The following is a 16,445-nucleotide window of genomic DNA, read 5'->3' as shown; positions in this document are numbered from 1 at the left end:
TGGTGCAGAGATCATAACAAAGGTTGTAAATCAAATTTTCCAGTGCCGTTGTAACTAAACAGTCACTAAACAAACTGTTGTAAGTCAAGGACTCTATTTTGCATGCGTATCCCGGTAGAGTGCTGTTGCCTCAACCAGCTTACAAGGTCCTTTTGTTTTCCCCATCCCTTACAGGGAGAACGAGAGAGGTCAGACTTTCAAATCAAAGAAAAGTACATCTTCTGCATAGTCTTTAATTTTAGTACTTTTCCATATGCTTGAGAAAACTGAAATCTTCCTGTGAAAGTCTTTGTGCCTTAGTGGCTTCTAATGAGTAACTCTAGTAAAAGGCACTTAACTTGGGTGCAAGTACACTGGTACTTTGGTATTCAAGGATGAGACATCAACACCACTTCAAGGGACGGGATTGTAGAGGAATGTGTGGCTAACCTTGATGAATGATTGCAGAAGTCATTAAGGGAAGAGAAACAACAACAGAGCTGAGAAGGGGAAGAGCATTTTAATTTTGTCGTGCCGCTTTAAAAGCATTGTTTTGTTGCTTACAGCAGGAAAACAAAGGACTGAGAGAAATACTGCAGATAACCAGAGAATCGTTCCTGAATCTTAAGGAAGATGCCTCAGAAAGTACATCTCTGTCAGCACTAGTAACAAACAGTGACTTGAGTCTGAGAAAAAATTAAAGCTCTTATGAAGATGGTCTGGTTTTAACAACAAGAAGTGTCAAAGCAGAGATTTTCTAATGGGCATTGAGACATTAATACACCCAACCCCGGTTGGTTCTTTTACACCATGTATAGAATATAATACTCAGCGATTGGTGGAGGAAAATATTCAAAGCACAGTCATATACAGTAATTGATCTACTCCAGGACATAGTCACTGTATTGCTGATGTTTTTCAATTGTTGCTTTCCTAAATTTGAGGGGTTGTTTTGTAGGAATTCGGTTTTAGTGCATTGCTAGTGTAACACTTGAAACTTTCATATGGGCAGGAACTTCATTTTTAAATACAAATAATTCCACAAGAATAGCAGCACCTTTTTAAAAAAATAATTTCATGGGGAAGATGGCGGGGCTGGTGAGAAATTTGCTGACATTTGTTGTTTCTCAAAATTTAGGGAGTAATAGAACGTGTTAAGATCAGTCAGTAAGCAATAAAAGTTAAGGGAACTTTTGTACTCTGAAGTATTTCTGAAATATATTCTTTTACAACCAGCAACTGATGGGAAATATGGTAAAATTACAAAAGAAAAAAATCCGTTTAGATCCCTATGAAATTTAACAAATTCCACATCATGTTTTAGTTAGCATAAACATGCAGGAACTTTTTCTTATCTTTCAGTCAGTCAAGATAAGTCATTAACTTGTATGTAAATAATTTGAGGTTCATATGTGCTTTTGTGTGAGATATCCTGTGAATTAAAAAAACGCTTATGAAATTCTTGAGAGTTTTATAGAATATTTTTGGAGATAACAATTATCCAATTAAGGGATGGTAAATGCCTAATGTCGATAGCTAAAAGCAGTGGGGTTCCATGCGCACAATGGGTTTAGATGCCTTTATCCTTTTTTTTACTCCTAGCCTATGAAACATCATAGCTCTTTCTTGGAAAGCTATCCCAGTTCATTAAATACCTCAATAAAAAGGAATTTATTCATAATTTTTGCTTAGAAAGATGAAATCTAACTTTACAAAGCAAACTGTAGACAAAAGATCTATTAAGGCTGAGCACAAGAATTTGTATAACATGTTTTCCTTCTCTAGGTGAGAATTTCTCAGATATGTATCCCCCTTTGTAAATTCTAAACTATGTTTGTAAATAGGAGTTACAAAAAATATTTTCTTGATATTTGGTGTGTAAAGTAAAAACTTTCTGTTGTGCACTTGATGCAGCACTGTCAAAATGCAGTCTTCCTCAATCTTACTATGAAAATGTGAAAACTTTCAAGTTTGTGAAATAGATGTCATTAGCTCACCAAGAATTATTTATGGAAGCATGCTTGAAAAAATAACTTGTATGTGTAACTTACTGTGGTCATCTAGTTGAAACCTGAATTTGTCAAGGGGCGTACCTACCATTTACTTTTCCTTGTGTGTGGCATGGCCATTTTCTATCTCATTTTTGTATTGCAAATGCTTAAAATGACCTGATTGGTGAGAATGCATTCTGTACAGTAAACTTATTTTTACCAGTAAACTGGGTTGGGTAGATGTTTCAACAGTTAAGAGTTGGAGAAATGAAATCCTGTGTTTCATAGCAGTTATCGCCACTGAAGAAAACCCCAAGAATATGTAGTAATAGTTGATCAAATCCAGTCCTTTTTCTTGTTGGTCACAATCTTAATTCTTAGTAAGAATTAAGATTTTCTATTGGATTGGACTGCAAGAAACTAATACAAGCTATTAGGAACAGTTGGAAGATAAAAAGATAAATCAACGCCAATTACAGTTGGACTTTTCAATCTAAGCATAGGCGGGGGAAAAATGCACCACAGAAAAGTCCACAAATGACTATCAGATTGCTTCAATCATAATTGCATGCAGCTTTTCAAACAGCAATTGACAGTTCTGATCAAGGAGAATATTTCATTGTTCAGGGTTCAAAAGAAGGGCCATTGGTGCTCTCAGAGTTTGGGTGATTCTTGTTGTTTTTTGCAGATGTTTCATTACCAAAATTAGGTAACATGATCACTGATGATGTTACCTTTTTGGCATAATGAAACTGCAAGAAGACAAGGAAGCTCAGAGAGCAGTAAAGACCCCTAATTTACAATTCACAATGATCTAGTCAACATTTCCCATTACCTTTTTGTGTGCAAATACTTTGTTGTTAGTGATCCACTAACTAGAGAGCAGTTCAGCGGTAGCAAAGGATCATAATTCTCATGAACCTGTCTGCTTGCCTTTTTCTAAAGATACAAAATCTCACAATTATGGTGGATTTCAACTTGCTTCTATTTCCCTAGTAATGCCCCCCCCCCCCTCCAAGCTAAGTACCTCTATAAAGCCCTTACATGCAATTTTGAGGCCTCCTGGAACCTCCTTGAAATTCAGCAGCAAAAAATGTGAAAGCAATACCAATTTTTCACCCTCACCTGTTGATAGAAGGCCTTGGGATCATCTTAGTGAACCTTGTCTTGGTCTTATCCTTCCCTTACTGTACAGTGCAAAAGTTAACCCAATCTAGAATCTTCTGTGGCATCTGTTTTATCGCTCAGGAAACATACTCTTGCTGGCTTGGTCTTCACATTCAAGGACCACCATTGGTTGTAGAAAGGTTCTTGGAAATTTGGTAAGGGAATATGAAGTCTTGCCCTTGGGAGGCAAGGCAAAATAACCAAGCTCCTCTCTTGTACCTTCAATGCTGGTTAGGTCAGCCCTGCTTAGTGCACAAAGTAGAAAGAGCAGCACACACCGCTGTGGCCATTGTAGATAAGAGATGCCAGTTAGATCCCCTTTATACATTTGTCCTCCTATGGAAGTTCTTCCTAAATAAAACCCAAATAAGTCAAATAACCACTTTATTTCCATAGTTCCTTTGGAGTATCAAGGTGGCTTTGAACACTTTGCTCTTCTTCTGGACTGGAAAACATGAAGTCTCTTTAGGGAAAAGGCAAGATAGGGATAATATTGTGGAAGAAAAAACACTCCGCTCTCACTTCCATTTGAAACGTAACATTTATTATAAAAAGGGATTGGGTGACTTTGCTTGCTTTGTTGTATTGTCAATTTAGCACGTTAAAAACAGCTAATGGTTTTCATTCCTGAGTACCATGCCATCAGATGTGGCAATTCATCTCGGCACTAAAAAGTAGCCTGCAGTATCAAGCTGCGGGAGGCACGTTGATTAATCTTCACTTTTCAACCTTAAAATGCAGCTGACAGATGAATAGCTGGTACAGATGATGGACATACCCTTTTATCAAATCTATTGCTTGCATTTAAAATGATTTCAGGTTTATACTTTTTGAAGGCCAAATACAAGAATGGCTTTAGGTCTTCAAAAACTGCCAACCGTCACTGCCATCCGTTGAACTGTTTCAGACTGTAAGGCAGCAGAAAAACACAACATAGATAACCGGTCTGAAACTTTACATTTTTTTCAGGACTGACACAATACAGCTGCAGCACAATCTGTTCCGCAGCCTCTTATCTGCCACCTATGTGGACACAAAGAGTGAGTTAGCAAAGCAATAAATTGCTTCTTTTCTGCAGCAAGAAAAATAGAAGGCGTAGCACATATCCCTTGAACGGACGCTATAACAGGCCTGACTGGTTTGGCTAGGCACTTATTTGTGGATGGAAAAATCACTGCAATTTGTGCTATTCGTCCCATTTTAGACACTCTTCCAATCCCGGGTTCCCAATTACATGGAGTTTCAACATGAGTCAACAGCCTAAGAAACTATCAAGGCAACAAATAGCTTTAAAACAGAAAGGGAAGATGGAAAAAATAAGTTTCATCATCTCGTAAACACTGCCCACCTGCACTAAGGGGGAAAAAAACATTTCGAGGCTACCATTAAATCTGTAAGCTATTCAATTTATAGGAATAGCTTTCACAACTGGGAAAAAGAAGGGAAATGTTCAACTGAGTAAAATTTAAGCTCCATACCTTCAGAAGATTCAGGAACTTAGTTCCACAGTTTAGACACATCATAAAATCCCAATTAAAAAATGGGATTTCTCAATACATTTCCACCACTGAGCAGGGTCGGATTATAACAACATCATTTAGATGTGGGGTTTTTTTCTCCATAATAAATTAAAAGTGAGCACTTCTCTTGCCCTGGGTCACTTCTTCATCCTCCAAAATTGCAGAAATGATCTCTGGATAGCTGTTCAGAAGAATCAGGGTAAAATAATTAGGAATTTGGATCTGCACAACTAGCCTACGTAGGTATACTCAATTTGAAAAAGACCTGGTTTCCTTGAGGCTCAATATAAACCACAGGAGCTAAGAGAAACAGCATTAAACCGTGTTTTAAAACAACCTTGCCCCTTCTGCTTATGGTAAGAAATAAATTGATTTCATGGGTTTTTGTTTTTTTTAACATTTTTTTCAAGCAGAGTATCAAAAAGATGCTTCGACGTACTAGGTTTTTTAATCTTATAAAAATAGAGAAAAATATATTTTAGAGCCAATTAATTCTAAACAGCAGCCAATCTGAAAAATGGACTACTGTTAAAAATCATTAGATAAATTACATGGTTATTCTTAATTTTTTTTAAAAAAAGCATTCAATTCCAGAGATCATTCACTTTTCTAGCCTTTTTTTTAAAATTAAGAGTTTTGCTACAGGCTTTGAGAAAAGCCACTCCTTCCATATCTCAAAGTTAAAACATTTTGTTTGTCTCTCACACACTAGTAAACACAATCCAAGGAAAATTCCATTTTGAGTGCTGCTTTGACAATTGAAACCTCTTATTTACTAGCACTGGGCATCCAAGTTAATGCCTAAGAGCACAAAGGCCACAATTAATTTTTTTTGCCTTACCCAACTCTTTGCACATCCTATTCAGAAAACTTAAATTTCCCAGCCTTTTGGGACTCTGAAGACAGGCTCGTGAACCTGAAAGTATCATTTTCTGTCTCGGGACTCTGAAGTTTTAAAGTTGCACACTCGGCTTATTCATCTACCTTTCTATTCTACCCTTCCTGCCCCCGATAACTTTACACCTCGTTTTTTTCTATCAAAGATAAAATTACAGACAAAAAGTTCCTGGCTGCCACAGCGCTTGAAAACAAAATACAAGTAGATTTGTCTTGGGACAACCGTGGGTTCTTCTCCAGTTCGGTGGGGGTGGAAAAGTCCACTGAGAAAGTCTGTGGCTTCCGTGCCCCGTCCCACAAGGTGTCCATCCGTCCACGTTTCCTCAAGTCTTCCCCTCCGTGAATCGGTTTATAAGAGCAGCGGTGTTCTTTCGCCCGCCGCCTGCTCTTTCTGGAAGAGGTCCTTGATCTGGGACAGCTTGTTGTGAATCCTCTCTCTCAAGGGAGGGACGTGGTGGCTGGGATCCAAGACGTTGGTGACTCTGCGCTCTCTCTCACGCTTCCATAACCGATACGGGTGTGGCGGGAAAGGAGCCTCGTGTCTTTCTCGGCGCAACTGGACGGTGATTCCCCCGAGGGCTAGCATCGTCCAAACGGCCAGGAGGATAATATCTACAAGAGGAAGCCACACAAGAGTTACAACAGTGATGGCAAACCTATGGCACACGTGCCGGAAGTGGCATGCAGAGCCATCTCTCCGGCACACTAGCCGTTGCCCGTTGCTCTTCCAGGTTCCAGTGTGCCGGCCAGCTGGTCTTCACGCACACCGGAGCGCCAGAAACCAGAAAAGTTTAGTTTTCTGCATGGACACACCAGGCGGCTGCTCTTCCAGTTTCTGGCAAACATGCGCACATGCATGCTCCTGTTTTGGGACTTGGTGCTGAAAAGATTGGCCAACACTGAGTTAGAATGTTTCCACCAGAGGCAGCTGGACTTCCTGGTTTTTCCTTGAAGACGTTTTGCTTCTCCTCCAAGAAGCTTCTTCAGTTCTTGGATGAGAAGCGACACGGCTTCAAGGAAAACCAAGACTAAAGTCCAGTGGCCTTTTGAATAAACACCTTTGGGATAACCACGACCTGGATGACGGAGAATCTCCATGGACTTCAAAACCGTTCAAGCTAAGTCCATCTTCACTGTTTCCATTATTTCCCCTCAACTTCCATTGGTTCTCCATGGTCTTGAAAACGCTTTTAGAGAAAGAGACGTCAAGGGCTCGCTCCAGTCTGGCCCAGCAGGCACCCAACTTCGCCCTTCTCAAAGCTTACCATTAGGTTGGAAGGGCACGCTGGTGTATGTTCTGTTGAAGTCTTCATTCAGAATCCTCCGGAGTAGATCTATGCCGATGTAAGAGAGGCTGGTGTAGATGTAACATGCTGTGGCCAACACTATGGTGTAGGAACCGACAACCGCACACGTCAAGATGTTGAGCTAAGAGAAAGAACACAACACACTTCTAAGACTTGTGTCCATCTTATTTGACCGTGGAAGGAAAGCCATCCAAAGTACATATATACTGGTGCCAGATTTCACCTGGAGATTTGTTCTGCTGAGAAATTCAGTTCAACAGAGGAAAAATTAACCAAGTTTTCAACTAATTGGGTTTCCAAATTATGTTTTAATGGTCCTTCGACTTACATACTGAGAGGGGCATCAAGCTGCTGGGGGTTAGAAAGAGATTAGTGGAGAATATAATCAAACTGGATTTGGCACATGTGTTTATTTCAGAAAATAAACATTCAAACGTGTTTATTTCAGAAAAACACGTTTGCCTCTACAACCAGAAAAAACAGATCATTTGGTGGGTCTCGTATATCTCCGCTGTTTTTTTTCCTCATTGGAAACATAACCATAGTCTAATGCCAGTCTTGAGTATAGTTGTCCATGATGATTTAGCGTTTGGCTTATTGTCATTGCACCTCGTACAACTAAATTAAATGCCATCTCGTGTGTACATTACAACTATAAAAATAAAACACACACACATCCTTCACATTCCATATAATTGAATTGAAAACCTGATGTTGTATTAATGTTGCACTATACCCATGAGGGCGAACCTATGGCATGTGTGCCAGAGGTGGCATGCACAGCACTCTCTGTGGGCACATGTGCCATCACCAGCTGCTTTTCTAGTTCCTGGTGCGTGAATGCATGCCAGACAGCTGGTCTTTGGGTTTCCAGCACATCCAGTTGGTCTTTGTGCACGCAGGAAACCCAAAGACCAGCTGGCCAGCGTGCGCATGTGCACCAGCCAGTTGGTCTTCAGGTTTCTGGCATGTGCTTTCTCGGTGCCGAAAAGGTTCTCCATTACTGCACTAGGCAGTAGAATTCAATATATTCCTGCTAGAATCTCAACATATTCGATATATTCCAGATCAAAGCTGTTTTTCAGCCTATTTGTCCTTGTTTTTATTGTCCTGTACCGTCTGCCAGATGGTAATAGTTTAAAAAAAAACAACAGGTGCCCAGAATGAGATGGATCTTTAAGAATGTTTTGGACTTTCTTAAGGCAGCGGGAGCTCTAAAGTTCTTCCAAAGAGGGGAGAGGGCAACCCGTGATCCTCTGGGCAATGACGTTGACCCTCTGGAGAGCTCTCCTACCTGCCACTATGCAATTGGCAAACTAGACACAGTTGCAATAAGTTAAAATACTCTCTATGGTGCAGCGGTAGAAGGTCACCAGCAGTTTCCCGTTCAGTTGTTGTTTCCTGAGAAGTCTCGGGTCGTATCATCTCTGCTGGGCCCTTTTGGCCAGGGCTGCAATGTGAGTTGCCCCAAGTCAGGTCCTCTTTTAGGACAACCTCCAGAAGTGTAAAACCGATGGCCTTTTTTAGAGCAGTTAAGAGCCAGTGTTGTCAAACACAAGGCCAAAGTTTGCTTAAGATAATTCAGTCCTCGCATCACCTCCCAGCCCAGGAAAATCAAAATCCACATTCAACCGCAAAGTAGTACTTACAACTCTGGGGCAGCAGACGAAAACGACGGGAATCACCAAGGCAACGCAAGTGAAGGTAACCCAGAAAACAGTATCGGCCTGAAAAATCTGATAGTCTCCTGGAAGGAGGAAAAATAATAATAAAAAAAAGATGTGTAACCTGGCCTCTCTGTTCGTAACTGCCAAATTGTCAAATCCCAAAATGAAAACTATCCTAAAGAAATTTCCTTCCTCAAAGAAAATAACTCACTTTTGTTAAATAGGACAAGACCCTTCTATTGAAGCCCCGCTGATGATGTTACCTAGCCTGGTAACGAAACGCTTGGGAACTAATTTTTTTTAAATGTATAACTATCTGATAATCCAGCTCTGCCCGGGTATTTATTTATCCCAACCCTCCTTCCATAAACGTCGCCGCAATTTCTAATGTTAGATTTTCCCCCTTACCAGAGGGAGCCCCCTTGTGGAGTACTGTGAAGCCGTTACCATGGCAACTCCACAGCACTGTACAGTAGAAGCCATTTGAAGGCAGTACGGTAGAAGCCATTTTAAGACACAACAGGCTGTATCTTAACAGAGAACACACCCCGAGGGACATTGGGGGTGTCTTAACCCCACAATATTTCTTTCCAAAGGGTACGTAATCTGTGTATCAGGTTTGGTTGAAATTGCTCAAGGCATTCCAGAGTTATGCTGAAACACACACACGCATAGAGCCATTTATTTATTTATTTATATGAGAGAGAGAGAGAGAGAGAGAGAGAGAGAGAGAGAGAGAGAGAGAGAGAGAGAGAGAGAGAGAGAGAGAGAGAGAGAGAGAGACATACACTGAAGATGGCATTTAATTTCATTGTACGAGGTGCAATGACAAACTAAACTAAACTAAACTAAATTAAATGCCAAGCTCAGAGAGGAAATCACTGCCAAAATCTAAAACCGGAGCTACAAGTGTTTTCTACTATTCCTCTTCTCGGATGTTCAGATTTCAGTGGGTACCAGAGAAGGGTTTCTACCACTTACCTACAGGAGTGAAGAAAAGTGCAGATGACACAAGAGCCCCCAGCACTGCTCCTACAATTAGCATACACGGGATCACAAGGCCAAATAGCCACCACGCTCCTACTAAGAGGAGGGCTCCAATGATGCCAGCTGTTGCAGTAAGACCAAGATTGGCTGGAGGAAGCAAGGGGTGGAGAAAGGAGTAGGAGAGGAGGAAGAATGAAGATTAGAGCGGTTAAGAATATGTTTTTCCATCGTAGCTCATCTTTGCAAGATTACTCACTATTGACTTTAAACATATTTTCTCATTTTCACTACAGGGGACCCAGATCCACCCCCGTCCTTCAAAAACAGAAATAATTGCATATTGGAGCTTCACTGGGTCCAAGTTACTTAGGTAACTTTTAGCCATCAGAGCCACCATGAGAAGCCACACGGAAGATGGAAGTGAACAACAGAGTTGGAAGGGACTTTGGAGGTCTTCTAGTCCAACCCCTTGCTCAAGCAGGAGTTGTGAATGCCCCAACACTGGAAGTCTTTAAGAAGATGTTGGATAGCTATTTGTCTGAAAAGGTATAGAGTTTCCTGCCTAGGCAGGGGGTTGGACTAGAAGACCTCCAAGGTCCCTTCCAAGTCTACTATTGTATTGTATTGTATTGTATTATTGTATTGTATGGTATTGTTGTATTGTATTTATTGTATTGTATTGTACCACTTCAGACAAATGGTTATCCAACATCTTCTTAAAAAACGTCCAAAGTTGGAGTACCCACAACTTCTGGAGGGAAGACATTCCACTGACTAATTGTTCTCACTGTCAGAAAATTCCTCCTTAGTTCTAGGTTGCTTCTCTCCTTGATTGGTTTCCATCCATTGTTTCTTGATTGATTGTTTCCTGATTGCTTATTTGTACCCTGTGACTATCATTAAGTGTTGTACCTGATGATTCTTGACGAATGTATCTTCTCTTTTTATGTACACTGAGAGCTTATGCACCAAAGACCAATTCCTTGTGTGTCCAATCACCATTGGCCAATAAAGAATTCAATTCTATTTCCTTCAAATGCATTGTAGAATAGAAGTCTATGGAGATTCTCAATCATCCAGAACATGGTTATCCCAAAGGTGGGATAATGAGACTTTGGAGGATAGCTTGACACCCCCTCTTCTTTGAGGCAGCCCCTCAAATATTGGAAGACTGCTATCCTGTCTCCCCTGGTCCTTCTCTTCCCTAGACTAGACATACCCAGTTCCTGCAACCGTTCTTTATATATGTTTTAGCCTCCAGTCCCCTAATCCTCTTGGTTGCTCTTTTCTGCACTCTTTCAAGAATGCAGAGGCCCGCATGGATCCAACACTTCGCTAAAATTATCTTTTCCAAGGCTATTTATAATTTTTTTTAAATTAATACAGAAGATGGGCCCTCAATACATGCCTTGAAATGTTGAAGAGCATGTAAATGTACCATTTATTAAATATCCATCCAGCTTTCCCCCCACTAAAGTTTCACATTTCTATTCATCAAAGCAAGTGCCCTAACCACTAACGAGAATAGCAAATTGAGCTTTAATTAATCTTTGACACTATCTATGAGTGACTGCAGGTAATTTGGGGCCTCATAAGACACCTTTAAGGGACGTAGTGGCTCAGTGGCTAAGACACTGAGCTTATTGATCAGAAAGGTCTGCAGTTTGGCGGTTCGAATCCCTAGCACCGCGTAACGGAGTGAGCTCCCGTGACTTGTCCCAGCTTCTGCCAACCTAGCAGTTCGAAAGCACAAAAAAAATGCAAGTAGAAAAATAGGATCCACTTTGGTGGGAAGGGAACAGCGTTCCGTGCGCCTTGGGTGTTTAGTCACATAACCACGGAGACATCTTCCGACAGCGCTGGCTTTTCGTCTTGCAAACGGAGACGACCACCGCCCCCTAGAGCCGGGAATGACTAGCACGTATGTGCGAGGGGAACCTTTACCTTTAGGATGCCTTTAAGGGCTAATTTGTCAGAAAATCTCAAAAAGGGAATTTCCCACGCTCATCTACCAGCAAACTCACTAAAGCTGACTTAAACATTCCAGAAGACAGGCTTAAGATACAGAAGGATTTTGACAAACTTGAACATTGGGCGCTATCTAATAAAATGAAATTCAATGGTGAAGAGAGCAAGGTTCTACATTTAGGCAAGAAAAACCAAATGCACAGGTACAGTATAGGTGGTACCTTGCTCAATAGTAGTAACTGAAAGGGATCTTGGAGTCCTAGTGGACAACCATTTAAATAGGAGCTAGCCGTGTGCAGCAGCTGCCAAAAAAGCCAACACAGTTCTAGGCTGCATCAACAGAGGGATAGAATCAAGATCACGTGAAGGGTTAATACCACTTTATAATGCCTTGGTAAGGCCACACTTGGAATATGGCATTCAGTTTTGGTCGCCACGATGTAGAAAAGATGCGGAGACTCTAGAAAGAGTGCAGAGAAGAGCAACAAAGATGATTCGGGGACTGGAGGCTAAAATATATGAAGAATGGTTGCAGAAACTGGGTATGTCTACTTTAATGAAAAGAAGGACCAGGGGAGACATGATAGCAGTCTTCCAATATATCAGGGGTTGCCACAAAGAAGAGGGAGTCAAACTACTCTCCAAGGCACCTGAGGGCAGGACAAGAAGCAATGGGTGGAAACTAATCAAGGAGAGAAGCAACAGTTCTGAGGAGAAACTTCCAGACAGTGAGAACAATTAGTCAGTAGAACAGAAGTTGCCTCCAGAAGTTGTGAATGCCCCAACAATGGAAGTCTTTAAGAAGATGTTGAATAGCCATTTGTCTGGAACAGTATAGTGTTTCCTGCCTAGGCATGGAGTTGGACTAGAAGACCTCCAAGGTCCCTTCCAACTCTGCTATTGTATTATTGTATAAACAATCCAAAACGTTTCTTCCCAGCTTTCTTTATATACTAAACTACTTCTTAATTGTTTATATCGATTTTTCCTTCTGTGGGTTTCCCAGCCTTGACATTCTCTCGTATCAGTGGTTGCTTAACTTGGCCGAACATATGAGAAGTGTCACATCAGAATCGGGATGAATCCGGTCCACCCTCGTTCACGGGACATCAATCTCTCTTCCAACACTGAGCTTCCAACAGCTTTCGCGGGGCGCAAATATAACCATACAAAATTTCAACTCACCGTCATAGCTGAGAGCCAATGTTTTAGTAATGGCAATGAAGAAAAAGAAGGCCATGAAGATAAAACCATTAAAGAATAAACCTAAAGGGGGGGAAATTAAATTAAAATAGAATGTTAAGATATACAGATAACTTAATATGTTAAGATATGTTAAGATATACAGATACAGATGGTCTTTGACTTACAACCACAACTGAGCCCAAAATATCTGTTGCTAAGCTATAACTGTAAAGGCTTCAACGTTTTAAAAAGCTTCTTCCTTTCACTTTTCAAAAAAGCATTTCAGTTTTTGGTCTCTCATCACAACAATTGCATCTGTTGTGCAAGTTATTATTAATATTTTTTATACAGTAACTAACATGCTCTGGTGCTAACTTCTATTCCCCCTCCTCACCTGAAAAGAACTCTGTTCCAATTGCCAGTTGCCTTATATTAAAATGCTCTGATGCTATGGAGGTAGACATTCTACTCCCCCTCCCCACCTGAAAAGAACTCTGTTCCAACTGCCAGTTGCCTCACATTCCGTTACCTCAGTTCAAACCGGCAGACATTCTACTCCTTCACTCAGGAGCGGTCTGGGGCTCCTTACAATACTAAACGTCGGTACCCCACCAAAATGTCTACACCTTCCACCTATGGAATTGCTTCTGGACTGAAGGCGGTGGGAGCGATATTCCCTTATGTGTTTCAATCACGGACAACCACTGAGCCAATAGATTGTGAACCAAATTTCTCTTGCCTAGCCAATCACATAGTTTCATCGCGAAGCACGGGTATCCAGCTAGTCTCTTTATATTTATCTAACTGGACACAGTGACAAACATGGATGGAACTGGGGGGGGGGGGGGGCAACATTTAAAAGACCATATATTTCTTAATCCTTTTTCATTTAAAAAAAAAAGGATCTTCTCATCACAACAATAATGAAATGTTTTCTGGATTAAATTGAGAAGCATGTGCCACATTTTATTTTATTTTTGTTCAAAACGTTGAGCTGGCCTCCAGATTCTAGACTTCTTTATCAATGCAATGATTCCAGAGTATTGACACCGGACAAGACTAACCCCAAGTCTACCCCTGGTCAAGCACCCCTCCTAATGGTACCTGTTTTCCAGAATCTGTGTCCGAGGAAGCAGATAAAGAGACCGAGAAAAGCCAAATTGCTGAAAAATATTTTGGTGGACAACCTTCCTATAAACAGAAAAGAGAACAAGAATTAGGATACAGTTTATAATCCGCTTGTCAACAGATACAGCTTCTCCTCATCAGCTAAGAGAGGAAGACAACCCCCCTCTCCCCAGAGTAAACAAGGGTGGGCTGTAGAAGGATTATGTTCTGACTCAGCTCCCCAAACACGTCAAACCCTCTGTAGTTGAAGCAATGATTCCTTTATTAGGAGTGCTGGCAGCAAATAGTTTCTCTCTCACCGCAGGATAATAAGTCCATCTGGCCAGAAGATGAATAATTGTCTGCCACATCTATTCATCTCCGCCCCCTGCCTTTTATCCCCAAAGTTAGGGTGGGACTTCACTAGCAGCGGTGGCTTTTCCATCCCAAGAACCGGCCTATAGATTTCCATTGCTCTCCTCTCCTCTGCCTTCTGCGCATCCGTGTGTCAGGCACTGGACCCAGCTGTTCCTCCTCTTCCTCATGAGCCACTTCCAGACCTGGGGGCTGTTGACTCTCCATCTGAGGGCTGACAGATGGACTAGGCTCCATCTCCATCTCTCTCCCTCCGCCCCCACCCCCGCTCTCTCTCAACATACATCATGATCAAAAGAGGTGTAGAAAAGGGGAGGAGTTTTCACTTCATGCCAGTGGCTGCCATTTTGACATTTTTGGTTCCCTATAGATGCCTCTACACAACCACGGATGCTCCGTTGACTTACTTAAGTTGTAGCAGTTATTCACCAAGGCAGAGAGGCTGCAGGCATAGGTGTGAACGGGCACGTATGCAGCTGAAGTGTTCCACTTAGGATCTCTCACGATGACATTGTAGATCACGCCTTGTCCGGAAAGCGACGAGAAGTAGAGGTCAGTTCTGTCTTGGCTCGTTAAGGTCATCATCTGGGAGGATGTAAAAAAATAGATGGCGCATGAAGAAACATGAGTCACAGGTCCTATCTATCTATCTATCTATCTATCTATCTATCTATCTATCTATCTATCTATCTATCTATCTATCTATCTACTGCCTGTCTGTCTGTCTGTCTGTCTGTCTGTCTGTCTGTCTATCATAGATAATGATGGGTGGATGATGGATGGATGGATGGATGGATGGATGGATGGATGGATATCTATCTATCTACATCTATCCACCCATCTGTCTATCCATCCATCATTATCTATCTTCATCTATCATCTATCTATCTTATCCATCGATCAATCATAATGAGTGGACAGTAGATAGATGATAGATAGATAGATAGATAGATAGATAGATAGATAGATAGATAGATAGATAGATAGACAGACAGACAGACAGACAGACAGACGATAGACGGACGGACAGACAGGTGGATAGATGGAGATTTATCTCTCCTCTTCTATCCACCCATTCGTCTGTCGTCTGTCTGTCTGTCTATCTATCTATCTCGATCCATCCATCCATCGATCCATCCATCCTTTATCTATCTATCATCATCTATCATCTATCTATCTATCTATCTATCTATCATCTATCTATCTATCATCTATCTATCTATCTATCTATCTATCTATCTATCTATCTATCTATCTATCTATCTATCTATCTATCTATCATCTATGGTATGTCTAATGTCAACCGGATCAAAAGATTCCCACTGGGGGGAAAAACCTGAACTAGTCACATGACAGAGTGCCCAAGAAGCCCCTCATCTGCAGCATGAAAACCAGGGTGACTTACTTTAGATCCGTGCGCCTGGATGCTTTGAACCTCAGACATTCTCCTCATATGACTCACAAACGTAGATTCAGACAAATCGTTCTCGGGCAAAAAATACTGGTAGACATCATAAGAGAGTCTCCACCTGGAATCCAGACTGGTTCCCGAATCACAAGATGGTGGGTTTGCCCCTCTGAATAATAGAAGGAAATTGTGGAGATGGTTTGGATTGGAGAGCCAAATCTTCATGCCATGCCTCCAGAGTATTTAAACACTTGTTCTCCTCCCTACCCTGTCACTTAAAAGAATAATTTCAAACAGAGAAAGAAACTTATGGACCTCAAGAACATTTCAGCAGGTGATGGCAACTGGCTATCTTTCCTTCATCTGGAAATACACACAGAGTCAAACCTCGTTAGAACTTTGACAAGAGTCCATGAGAAAACACCAGTGGGGTGGATTAGATACCATATTTTTCGGTGTATAAGACGCACCTTTTCCCCTCTAAAAGAGGATGAAAATTTGGGTGCATCTTATACATGAATGTAGCCCCATCCACTCACCGTCCCCCACCCTTTGGCCTCTGCCTCCCAGCAATTTACCTCCTTGCAGCAAATGGGGAAAATGGGGCTTGCGGAGGCTGCAATAAGCTATAGCAATCCCTGCAGCCTGAAACAGCTGATGATCGGGAGGCCCCTGCTGAAACTGAAAGTGAAATTTGCTGTTTGATGCAGGAGGCAAATTGCTGGGAGGCAGATTTTTTTTCTTGTGCTATTCAGGCTGTTTGCTGCAAGGAGGTAAGTCAATAACTATAAATGCCTAAAGAATGTTCAAATGGTTAGACTTATTTTTTAAAGACTGCTTTATTGTTGTTCTGGACAGCTGAACAAAATGAAGAAGCTTTTAAAAAT

The 16,445-nt window shown here is 41.3% G+C and overlaps 2 protein-coding genes across 4 annotated transcripts in view; one reads left to right on the top strand and one right to left on the bottom strand.

Moving 5' to 3' along the window:
- FGFR1OP2 (FGFR1 oncogene partner 2) overlaps nucleotides 1-5,371 on the top strand; it is a 12,176-nt gene extending 6,805 nt beyond the window's left edge. The window contains exon 6 of one of the 2 annotated variants that reach the window (XM_081957582.1): nucleotides 549-5,371. In XM_081957582.1, coding sequence (XP_081813708.1) covers nucleotides 549-680 — 132 coding nt within the window. In that variant the 3' untranslated portion in view covers nucleotides 681-5,371. Of the gene's footprint in view, nucleotides 1-545 lie in introns of both variants that reach the window. The other variant, XM_081957581.1, reaches the window with a different exon arrangement.
- TM7SF3 (transmembrane 7 superfamily member 3) overlaps nucleotides 927-16,445 on the bottom strand; it is a 27,400-nt gene continuing 11,881 nt past the window's right edge. For both annotated transcript variants that reach the window (XM_081957549.1, XM_081957548.1), the window contains exons 5-12: nucleotides 15,556-15,727; nucleotides 14,558-14,735; nucleotides 13,773-13,859; nucleotides 12,669-12,749; nucleotides 9,510-9,662; nucleotides 8,511-8,608; nucleotides 6,820-6,982; nucleotides 927-6,166 (exon numbers count right to left, since the gene is read on the bottom strand). In XM_081957549.1, coding sequence (XP_081813675.1) covers nucleotides 5,904-6,166; nucleotides 6,820-6,982; nucleotides 8,511-8,608; nucleotides 9,510-9,662; nucleotides 12,669-12,749; nucleotides 13,773-13,859; nucleotides 14,558-14,735; nucleotides 15,556-15,727 — 1,195 coding nt within the window. In that variant the 3' untranslated portion in view covers nucleotides 927-5,903. The remainder of the gene's footprint in view (nucleotides 6,167-6,819; nucleotides 6,983-8,510; nucleotides 8,609-9,509; nucleotides 9,663-12,668; nucleotides 12,750-13,772; nucleotides 13,860-14,557; nucleotides 14,736-15,555; nucleotides 15,728-16,445) is intronic.

The sequence above is a fragment of the Natrix helvetica genome, assembly GCF_964273705.1.
Source record: "Natrix helvetica genome assembly, chromosome: 6".
Lineage (NCBI taxonomy): Eukaryota > Metazoa > Chordata > Lepidosauria > Squamata > Natricidae > Natrix > Natrix helvetica.
Note: the sequence above shows the minus strand (reverse complement) of the source record. Positions and strands in the feature narration are given on the sequence as shown.